Source organism: Equus przewalskii, chromosome 3, assembly GCF_037783145.1.
Source record: "Equus przewalskii isolate Varuska chromosome 3, EquPr2, whole genome shotgun sequence".
NCBI lineage: Eukaryota > Metazoa > Chordata > Mammalia > Perissodactyla > Equidae > Equus > Equus przewalskii.
The window spans coordinates 85211937-85224218 of NC_091833.1; the positions used below are offsets into that span (position 1 = coordinate 85211937).

Here is a 12282-nt window from a genome sequence, read left to right on the forward strand (position 1 = left end):
TGAGTACAAATTGGTACAGGAACTATACATTTTTGTTTGGGTTTTGAGACATGCACTCGTTTTGCTTTCAAGTATATAAAGTGTAAGAAACTTGGCCAAGAAAGTACAAGATAGAACCACTTAGATGATTTTTCCAGAGGTTTAAAGTCTTAATTATTTGAACAATGTTTAATGGCTGTTATTTTAGTTCGCATTAAGCACTGACATTGTGTCAGACACAGTAGGAAGCACTTTACACATTGTCTTATTTAATCCTTATAATAGGTCACATATCTAGGATATGGTGGAATGATAATAAAGCAAGATTGCCTGATTCTAGAGACATGTTTTAACTACCATACTGCCTTTACTGTGAAATATGATATTATATATTCTGTGTTGAATACTTTTCAGGGTAATCAACTGAAATGGCATAAGAATGGCAAGAGATGAGAGTAATTTCATTTATAGCTCCCCAGTTAAGTAAAATTTCACTCAAGCTCTTATTACCAGTTGTAATCAATGATGTCTTTTATTTTTTTTAAAAAGGATCTTGACATGCATTATGAACCCACAGACACTGCTGCTATGGCTCGAACATCTAATCTGAATGAGGAACTTGGGCAGGTAAACTAAATTTCTTGTTGATATGTTGAATTACAAGTCAGATTTGGTGTAATTTCTGCAGTATGTGACAATTTCAGGTGAATTGACAGCTCCTAATTTTCCATTTTTTGAGTAATTGGTATAAATACACATTAGTACATAACTATCAATTTTCATTTTTAGTAAATGAAGTTTTAAAACTTTATTTAAAGCATAGTTTGCTCTCAGATTAAGGTATTGCACTGAGGGATGTCCTTCAGTATATAATCTGATTAGTATATAAAGTGTTGGCTCTTTTTGAGTGATAAACTCCCAACATTAGAATCATTAATAGCTTTTGACCAGAAAGGAAGGAAAAGTTAAAGTTGATTGGTGAAGTTGTGTAAGTCAAAGTATTATAGCAGTCATGCAGGAATTTTAGATTTATAGTTCATGCTATATTTACACTTATGTGTATATTTGTAATCCATTTATACATACTAGCTGAGAAAGTATGGTGGTTGTTTTTTTTGTAGTGTTGCCCTCTGCTAACTCTTACTTTTCAAATAGTATTTAGGCCAGAATTATCCTTTTTCTTACCAACTCAGATGTGGTGTAAAGTTAATTTTAAGCTAAGCTATCACCAATTCCATAATTGTTTGTTATGTTGAGAAATGCTAATAGATGTTTTAGTGCTCTATAAATGTTAAGCAGTAGGAGTGGCACTTTCTAGTGGAAATTCAGACCATATAAAGACAAATTTCTATATGACTGTAGTTTTTCTAACATCTTGATAGTCTTGACAGTGTTCATATATTAAATGATTCATTGCTAAAATACTAAAAAAATACAATTGAACATATTCCTTAATGATTGTACAGAAAGTAGTAAGTCAATAGTATTCATTGTGTCCCTATAATGCAACAAAATTGATAAATAGAATAATGTAGGACTGTTTTTTTTCCCCATCTTTAAAAGACTGGCTTAAAAAGACCTGAAATTTTAATAAGAAATTTTAAACTTTTTTTAGGTAAAATACATATTTTCTGACAAAACTGGTACTCTGACATGCAATGTAATGCAATTTAAGAAGTGCACCATAGCTGGAGTTGCTTATGGGTGAGTTTTACCCTTTAATTAGAATATGAAATACACATTTAGTTAGTGCTAACAATTTGATACATTTTGGGAATTCTTATTACGGGAGTTGTGTTTTTTTTAATTGAGAAAGCAACTGTTTTAATTTCAGTATCCATATACATTTTGTCTTTTATAGTTTGGTATTGTTTTTCATTTGGAATTACCTATGAGGTGGGGGCTCTGCCCAATAATATTTCAGTGTTTAGAGTTGCTGAAGGTCTCTGTCTGACTCTGGTAATAAAGTACATGTATGCTTCTCTCTATGTTGCCATAAAGTTAGAGTGCAGCTTGCATGTGGTAAGAACATGCAGTCTGTCCTTGGCAGTTTTCAAGTTAAAATATGATTGTTTCTGATAGTTAGCCCTTTGATTTGTTTTTTTCTTTTATCATTTCTCCTCTTTGCAATCACAGAGCAATCTAAATATCTGACAATGGAAGGAGGAAGGGATACGAAACTCTTAAATATGGGGGATAGTGAATATCATCAAAAACTTTTATCAGGCTCTTAATTCCTTTAGAATGTGCTGCTTGAGCACCCGTTTATTTCTTACTTCCAAGTATGTTTGCCTAAACTGTTCAAAATCCTTTTTTTAAAAATATTTTATAGGGTAATGTGAGAAAATTAATTTTTACATATCCTAAGAAGACATGATCAAAAGGTGAAACACCTCCTGATTGATTGACATTGGCATATTTATCAAATTTTCCAAACCCCTTTTCTACAAGTGAGACTGGTAAATATCAGTCTCTTAACCATTGTAGGAGAGGAAGACAGTTCTTCTACCCTCAATTCTATTCCCTCTAGGTCCTTCTGGCTGGTCTAAGAATTAAATTGACATAAGACAGAATGACAGGAGAAAACCAAACAAAGCTTTATAACATGTATACATGGGAGAAACCAGAAAAATGGAGTAACTCGCCAGAATGGTGAAAGCTGCCACCTTAAATACTATTTCAGCTAAAGACAAAGGAGGATGTTGGGGGTGGGGAGAGTCAGTTATAGGAGATTATCAGAAAGAGCACAGTAAAGAAGAATAAGGCTATTATGCAGATTCAAGTCCTTGCCTTCTGCATTGATACTAGTTTCTAGAGATAAGGTCATCCCCCTCCTCCTGGTGCAAAGAGGGAGACACCTTTACAAATGGAGATTTCCCTTACAAATGTAAATGTTTCTTACAAAGGGTAACTTCAACTTGGTTTTCAGAGCTTCTCCCATGTCTGCAGTTTTTTAAAAATAATCAGCCCAAAATAATCCTCGTGCCGGAGATACATCTTGAGGTTGCAAATACTGTTCCCCTACACCGTACAAGCAGGGACACTTGCTTTTGGGTTTTCTGGCTTGTACCCACTCTTCCCCACTCACACTCTGTCTCCAAGCACTAAGCTAGTATAAAAATAGTATATTGAATTTTGAAAATGCCTTAGAGTTATAAATAAACAACCATTTGGTAAAAAATTCTAGAATCGTATGTTTACTTCTATATGCAGAGTCTACTAGGAGAAATAGATGCAGGCAGATATCTTTGTACTTTGGGTTAGCAAAGAGTGTGACTAAAAATGACTTCAAACTGTGTGGGTAAATGAAGCTAAAAAGACATTCAATTGAATGGCTTTTTCACACTGAAAAGACAGGCTGTTAATTTAAGAAGGATGCTTAGTGTTTCCAGAGCTGGATGCCATTTTGTATCTTTCCTCTTTATCTAAAGATCTCCTAATCTCCATAGACAAAAGAGGCTCTCCTCGCCCCTCCCCCCATTGCTGCAGGCGGCTGGTATTTTGATTAGCTGCTGGAGCAGGAGAGGGTCAGCACACTTTTTGACATCTTATACTTATGTGTTCCACCCGTAACTATCTCAGAGAAGGAAAGTCCTGTTGTTATTCTAGAGTTTGTTGTATTATACTTGCTGAGAGATTTATGGTGATGTTTGTTCTTACGCAAATTGTGCATTCATAAATCTTATTTTTTAGAGTGATCTGTACACTTTATCAGGTTTTTCTTCCTGTTCTTGGAATAAAAGTCCTTAAACACTTCCAGGCAGTATTCTTCTCCTATCTATTGATGATGTTGTCATTAACAACTGTATTCTGCTGGAGTGGGTTTGAGACTGGTTAATATTAAAGTAGAATTAAGAGTCAAGTGTTGTCATCATTTAGATAAAGTTTCCAGTGAAACAGATTTCCTCTTGGGAAACTAACATTTCTTAATATTGAGGTGCAGTCATAAGGCATAAGTTCTAGTCCTAGCTTTGTCACTAATTCACCATGTGACCCTAGACAATTCCTTTCAAATATTCCAAATCCTTTAAAATGAGGGTGGTAAAACCAGATAATCTCTAAGGTTCTTTTCCAGACATAAAATGTTAACATGTTAAGAAGTAAAAAGCAGGCATTCCTTTGCTTGCAAAGTTTAACTATATAAACAGAAATATGTTTCTTCTTTGGATGATGTATCATGTTTTCGAGAAGACCAGAATCCTTGCTGAGTGAAGCTAGTTGTTAAGCTGCTTCCAATAATCAATCATGTACTGGCTGTGTATGTGCTTTTAGGATCCTTAACCCTGGTTGAGTTTTTATCAGCACTCCCTCTGCCACACACACATCCTGATGGACAATTGGAATGTCAGCGTTGTAGAGAGCTGTTGATATATGAAGGCTTTGGACAAACCATGAGACTTCAGACTGTTCAGATGTTCGCAATAGCAGACACACCACTGCAACTTAATTCCGCCAGACTCTGCAGGAAAAAGTAATTACTGTCAGCCACCTTTCTTTGGGAATTTCCTCTGGGCACTCTTGGTTTGTAAGAACCCAGACAGGGAAATAACATACTTTTACTATCCCCTTTGCCCCACAGCAATGTTGACACTTGTTTATTAAGGGGAACTATTAAGTACATGCACTTCCACCTCCCACAGAAAAAAGCATGGTGTTTATCCCCCCAGGATGTAGCAAAACAAAGGAGAAGAACACAAACTTTCATGTTCTAACAAATGCCTTTGGGGTTACGATTTCAGAGCTAATGCTTCTTCACCATTTTTTAAGAAGTAAGGTAAAACCTAGTTTTACCCTAGATAGAGTCAAAGGTGAGTTCTAATGACTTTTAACAGAAAGGCAAGACTTGGAGTCTCTTGATAGTACAATCTTTGCCTAGTTGTGTGTATTCCATAGGTTTGTAAGAAGATAATATTGAACACTTAAAACAATGCTTCAAAATTTAGTCTTGGTAAGTTTCCTCTCATTTCACATAATCATTGCCCCAAATCAGATTCATGAGGGGCAACGAAATAAAAAGATTTGTGCACATGTGCTGATGCTGATTGTTTTGCAGAGATCAACATTGAATCAGAGATGCCACCATGCTTAAATGTATAGATTGTTTCATTTGATCATTGTCTTTAGTTAGATATAAATGAGTTGTGATGTCATTTGTAAATCTAACTTAACTACAAACTAGAAATTCCACTGTTTAACATTTCAACAAAGTGCTTCCTATAGGAAATAAGTCAGTTTTATCACTGTTCCTTAAATACCAGAAATAGGTAAGAAGGCTTTTATGTTCAGTGGCAAAGATTCTCAATACAGCGGATATTCTTTCTGGGCTAAAATCCTAAGTGCCATCTTTGTTGATAATTCAGACCTTACTATTAGAATGAACTGATGAGCTGGGCAAAGCTTAACATGATACAATCGCTAAGATTTAAAAAAATTCTGTTAAGCAAACTAAACTACTTTTTGTGGGAGCAAGTCACTTAATCAGTATTAAAAGCATTTCAATGACATTTTCCCTTTAAGTGAAAAATTAATGTTCTTAAAAGCAATCTTTGGGGGCTGGCCCAGTAGCCTAGCAGTTAATTTCGCATGCTCCGCTTCTGTGGGCCTGGGATTCACAGGTTCGGATCCCAGGCGCGGACCAAGCCAAACTCTGGCAGGCATCCCACATATGAAAAAAATAGAGGAAGATAGGTACAGATGTTAGCTCAGGGCTAATGTTCCTCAAAAAAAAAAAAAAGCAGTCTTTGTTTATATATGAATACCGATGTGAGTAGCTTTACTTGACAATATTTTATTTAGCAGTATGCTTACTGAAAGTATGAGCTGCTTCTTTAACACCAAGAAGAGATTCACCATGAGAAACTTCACAATAATTATAATACTTAGCTCCAAGGGAGATTATAACCAACAAATTTATCTTACTGCTCACCATGACTGATGGTTAAAGCTGGTAAAACACCATTCATTTGTTCATTCATATACCTCAACAAATGTTTATCTCCTTCTCTGTATTTGGCACTTTGTTAAACGATGGGGATGTTATGATCAGCAAAAGTTCACATGGTTCCCGCCCTCCTAAAGTTTATAGTCTAATTGAGGGTTAATGGTTGTTAGTTAAGTAATCATACAGACAAGTGTAAAATCCTGACACAGTACAAAGGTCTATTGAGTCTGTTATCAGGGATTTGATCTGTAGCGGAGGAAGACATTTCCTCTACCTGCTCTGGGTCCTTCTGGCCGGAAAACAAATTAAATTCACATGAGACAAAATAACAGGAGAAAATTAAACAAAGCTTTGTAACATGTATACATGGGAGAGGCTCAGGCAAACTGAGCAATTCGCCAAAATGGCTGAAGCCACCATCTTAAAAATCGTCTTCAACTAAAGGCAAAGGAGGATGTTGGGGGTGGGGAGAGTCGATCATGGGAGATTACCACACAAGCACAATAAACAAGAGTCAGGTAATTATGCAGACTTGAGTCCTTGCCTTCCACATTAATGACTTTCTAGAGATAAGGTTATCCCCCCTTCTTCCTGGTACAGAGAGGGAGACACCTTTACAGATGGAGATTTCCTTTACAAATGTAAATGTCTTTTACAAAGGGTAAGTAAATTCTACTTTTCAGAGTTTCTTTCCTGTCTGCAGTTTTTAAAAGTAACCAACCCAAAATAATCCTCATGCCAAAGAGAGATGTCTTGGGGTGGCCAATTCCAGTCCCCCACAGATCTAAGCAGGGAGGTCGGGGACTGCCCCCTGAAAAAATGATATGTGAGCTGAGATCTAAGGATGAATTTAAGTGAAGCATTTACCAGGCAGATGTAACTGCAGGGATTTGCAAACGAAGGCAAATAACCAGGAAGCGCATACACACCGGAGCTGCTAGAACAGCCATCTCAGGGAAGCTGATGCAGACAGGATCAAGAGCAGGTGTTTGGATTGTCTGCTGCTCATCACATTCTGAGTAACACTCAGTGTCTGCCAAGGCTGGACCAGACCTGGGGAGAGGGACCTTGAGCCTTGAGCTCCGCGACTTTTAAGCTGCATGACTTGAGGAGCACTGGCCCCTCTCCTGGTGTGAGATCGGGGGTGCTGTATAATACCAGTGCAATGTGGCAGAACCTTGGCAGTGTTTTTGCTTGGGTAGCACCAGGCCTTCCCCTGGTACAGTCTGGAGGCTGGAGTCCAAACCTTGAGGTTGATCAGGAGTAATTGCTTTAAGCACTGGGCTGCAGCCAGTTTCCGCAGAGCTTTGCAGTAGGCCATCACCTTTTCTGGGAGTCCAGCCCACAAGAGGCGTGGTTAGCCCTTCCTCTCAAGCATCTACAAAATTCCTTTGGTAGGAGAGAGAATAGTCAGGAAAAACCACTGCTTCTGTGGTGATTGGAGTGAAGATAGTGGGTACTGCACTGGAGGCAGTTTAATGCTTTGGAGCTGGAAGAGGAGGCTTGGAATGGTGAGACCCGTGTCACGGCCAGTTTGCTGGAAGGGTAAAGAGAGTGAGGTGGACACTTAGGAAGTGAAAGGATCCCAATGAGGTTTATTGTGTATTTCTCAAAAATAACAATGATTTTACGTTTGTACTGAGTTCCACATATTTTAAAAATCTACCTATATCTAATATATTTAATTTAAAGGAAAAATATTGAATGGTTGTATATAATGAAAGAAATGGGAGATAAGAAAATCTGCTCTAGCTGCTGAGAGAATGATCTTAAATGTTCTCATCACAAAAAAAAGAAATGGTAATTATGTGATGGGATGAAGGTGGTAGCTAACACTGTGGTGGTGATCGTTTTATAATATATACATGCATCAGATCACCACACTGTACACCTTAAACTTACACAATGTTATATGTCAATTATATCTTAATAAAGCTGGAAAAAATTGAACAATTAACAAGGAAAATTTAATACATAAATATATAAATAAATAAAATCTCTGTCATGTATTATGGGTACTGATTAATACATGACTGGCTGGTTGAAATGAAAGCTACACGTCAATCAAACTTTCCTAGTGCTCAAATGAGCTAATGGATGAAATTAAAGTGTTGACAACTGTGTTTTCTGTTTGAGATAAATGGTTTAGTGACTGATGTATATTTAAGTGAAAAGTTTGGAATATCAGTCAATCTTTTAAAATTTGGTTCCGTTTAATTATAGAAATGTAATTAACTTTTACTTTAGTATATCTGCTTAAAGAACCATCACCTCATGGTAGTGAGATTTACCTCTAAAATGTATTTGGCAAAGTTTATCAGTGTGACAGTTCGTTCCTGGGTAATGGCATGTTTTTTTCATTAAAATACTTTATTCTGAGTATACAATATGTGATTAATTTTATGTTGGCTTTAGCTTGTATTTCAACTGCTAAGTTCAAATATTTCATACTGAATACTGAATTCTGTGCATAAAAATCAGTAAATTTCATGGCAAAGAGGCAAGTGGACTATCTAGTTATAGAACAAACTTCGTAAACCTGCTTAGTTACCATAGCCATGTTCTACTCACTGTACTAACTGCCATTCTTTCATAAGCAACTAAAAGTTCATTTTCTTAACTTTTTTGAGATCTGTCTTTCAGTACTTCCCTTATTCATGTTTTTATGTTTCCAGCCTTTCTGTGATTATTTTTTCCTCTCTTTCTGTCCCTCCTCTTGCTTTCTGAAGCCATGTCCCTGAACCTGAGGATTATGGCTGCTCTCCTGATGAATGGTAAGCTGCATGGATCTTTCTGTCTCACTGATTCCTTTAAAAGGTTTGCATGTTATTGTTTTGTTAGACACACTTCATTACTTTTGACAAAAGCATTACTGGTCAGGTAGGGTGACAATGCTATAAAGTAAGTATTTCTTGAAAACCATGACTACCCATGATTTCGTGTTGAATCACCTTTAGTCATTTTAAAACATTTAGTTTAAAGGTTAGGCTTATTAGAGTTTTATGTTACATACCCATAATAAAGTCTGTAATGATCAACTCGGAGTCCCTGGGCCGTGGATTACTTAGGATTTCAATTGCAGCTCCAGAAGCTTTATGTTTTTTAGCTCAGCACTGCCACCTTCTGCCACTACGAACGTACTCTACAGCGCTAGCAGAATGCTGCTGAAACACCAAGGAGTGGAAATTTCCTTTTCAACTAGTTTACTAAATCTGCTTGGCGACTAGGAAATGAACTTTTTTTAATGAAATGTCTGGGACAAATTTTGGAAGACTATGCTACCAAGGACAAGAGTTAACTGAAACATAATTAATTTTAGAATTGTTAAAGATGGCATTTTATAGGTTTAATTTCAATAAGTTTTTGGGTTTTTTGTTTGTGTTGCCTTAAAATCCCCGCTTCCATGGATTTACATTTTCATTTAGAATAGTCTAAGTTTATTTTGATATTTCCATAGTTCATCATGATTTACTGGCCAATGAAATTTCCAAAAACAGTTTCTTTTAATGCTGGTAACTGTTGAAAATATTGTGGTTTTCTACGTGGTCATGTTTTTATTTTCAGATTACACATGTGTTTTATGATTAAGCCACATTTCCAATATGCATGGAAATCCAGGAACATCATTTGATATTTTTCAACTTGAATTTTGTTTCAGTAAAGTGTAGACTCAGAAACAGTTTGCAGTAAACCTCATAACACCTAGGTTAATGCCAGAGGCAGCTGTTTGGTTCATGTGATAACTGATGAGTCATCACGTTAAAGGTCGTTGCTTGGCGTGTCATACATTTCAACACCTACACACAACTGAATAATTTTTAGTATTTTTTAAATGTGCCAAAGCGTCTTACTGTTGGTGGATAATTCACCTTTAATGGCATAAATATTCCCTTTTATTTAAACCTTTGAGAATGTAGTTAAAATTTTGACTATATCTTCTCATTTGTTGCTTTTCTCTAATATTAGCATAGCTCTATTAATTTTAAACCCTGTCCATTAGTATAGAATTAATATACATTTTTCTAAGATAACTCATTTATTCTTAAGGAAGTTACCTTTACCATATTTTTATTAATGTTGAATGGAAATGTTAAAAATTATTGTTTGTTTAGTCAGGTCATTTAAAATATTCTACTTCTGATGGAGGTTTCATGACTTTTATCACTGTTGGAAAAAGAGGATCTTTTATCTAATTTAATAAGTTCTTTTTGTGAAACACCCTTTTGGAAAATTTGATATTTGGCATTCTAAACCAGGTAACTCCAAACAAAAAATTCCAGCTTTTTCAGAAATTGCTTGTACATTTCCACCTGCAGTTGCTTAGAAACTTAGATGTTAATGATTTAATTTAAAAACAATAAAACACTAGGGAAGGATTTTGCCACCTTTGTAATAAAGTGAGCTTTATTTTAAATATATGCTTGGATTCACCATCTATCAAATGGTTACCTGTAGGCCTGAAAAGATGAAGGAATATAGATACTCTTGAGCTTCTGTTATGCCCTGGGTCCTGTGCAACGGCCATGATGCAGACTTTGGATTCTGACACCCAGGTTCACACCCTGATCCTACTGGTGCCCTTGGACAAGTTACGTAATCTCTCTACCTGCCTGTCCTCATCTGGTAGAACGTAGACATCACAGGGAGGTTGTGAAGATGAAGTGAGTTCTGTTTTTAAAGTGCTTAGAATAGTGTCTGGACATAGCAAGCTCAGAGGGAGTGTTAGCTCTGGTGTGTCTCACTTAATCCTCATGACGTATTTAATGAGTTATGATTGACATGACCATTTTGAAACTGGTGAAATTTAGGCAAAGAAGCTAATATATAACTTGACCTAAAGAGTGCAACCAGTAAACATGGAAGACCGAGTTAAAACCTCACTCAGCCTAGTCCCACTACGTCCTATAGACTTTAAAGAACTTTAAAGAGAATCTGCTTTTAGAGCACAAGATATCCTTGTTATTTCAGTAATTTTATTTTTCTTTCTTTCTTTCTTGTTAAGGTAGCAAGAGCAGGTGAAATTTTACTGAGTTGAGAAAAGTTAGCATAGGGGGCACAATTTTGCACATTTATAGGTTTGGCGTCCCCCAGGTCTCATCCAGTTTATTTCATGTTGCTAATGAAACCAAGATGGAAAGACGATCCTGGTTAGATCCTGTGCTCCAGGCACCTGACCGCATCTTGACTGTGTAAATCCAGAATCTGGAAATTCATTCCTATCTGTCAGCAGCTTCACCTTTCAATGTGAAGTTCACTGAATTCCATATATAAAGCCTGTGACCTGTATTATATTATACTTTACTGTCCTACTGGAACCATAGTCACTACAAAAATGTCAAGTTAAAAAAACACATGATATTTAACACTTAAATGTATTTAGATTATTTTACATTTAGTCAACTTGAAGGCAAACTTGTAATGTGGTAGCCCTTTCAAACATGCTCTCTTGACAAGAAGACAATTGGATGATGGCTCTAGCTCTAGTTGCTTAAATATATTAATATACATAGTTTATGGAGATAAAATCATCTCCCAACCGGTAGCCACTTACTCCAAAATTGGCACGGTTTTCTTGTTATTGCCAAGTACCATCGGCTAACATATAACCTTCCAGATTAATTCTTTTCCATTAAAAATCTACAATTGGAGAAAAAAAATCTGCTTATTCTCAGCATTCATGAAGCCCTAAGATATGATTATTTTCCAAATCTATGTACTTCCACAACTGTTTTTTTCTTGTTGTGGTGTTTGCTATGGAAAATTTCTGGCATAAACAAAAGTAGACAGATGTACCCATCTACTTACTTCAGTAATATGCACTCAAGACCAGTTTCAATTCAGCTACACCTTCCCCCCACTATTATTTTGAAGCAAATCCCAGATAACATATTTGTTTTTCTTAACTGTTTAATATAGTTCCACATTATTCTTTCTAATGGTTTTTTTTTAAGTTAATGCTAGTGAGCATGATTCTCCAGAAGGATTACCTTAAATTGTTCTATGCTTAATCATTTCACTGTGGTCTTTAGTATTATCATTATATCAGTGGATAGTACTCTTTTCTGGTCTTATTTATTTTCTCATTTTATTCTGGTCTATAATTATGTGTGGAATAAGTGGTATTATTCTGCTGCAGCAGCTAGGCTCACTAAAATTTTCTTCCAGGTGTACTGTATAATAATGAGATCTAACACATCCAAATTAGTGTTAGTCTTCAAAGTAGTCACTTTGACAGGTAATTTATTTATTCCAATGATGCAGCCGTTTTACAGAATGTTTTTGTAATTCTTCTTTTGTAATTGCCTTCAAAAATACTTTGAGCCCTGCAGAAAGCAGATCTCATTACTTTGGTCAAAACCAGT

General features: G+C 36.0%; 1 protein-coding gene across 8 annotated transcripts in view; it reads left to right on the forward strand.

The window, feature by feature from the left end:
* The window catches only part of ATP8A1 (ATPase phospholipid transporting 8A1), a 221078-nt gene that overhangs the window by 84582 nt on the left and 124214 nt on the right, over positions 1-12282 (forward strand). For 4 of the 8 annotated variants that reach the window (XM_070612924.1, XM_070612931.1, XM_070612929.1 and 1 more), the window contains 3 exons: positions 529-606; positions 1595-1683; positions 8650-8694. In XM_070612924.1, the coding sequence (XP_070469025.1) occupies positions 529-606; positions 1595-1683; positions 8650-8694 (212 nt within the window). The remainder of the gene's footprint in view (positions 1-528; positions 607-1594; positions 1684-8649; positions 8695-12282) is intronic. The other 4 variants (XM_070612928.1, XM_070612932.1, XM_070612930.1 and 1 more) reach the window with 1 other exon arrangement.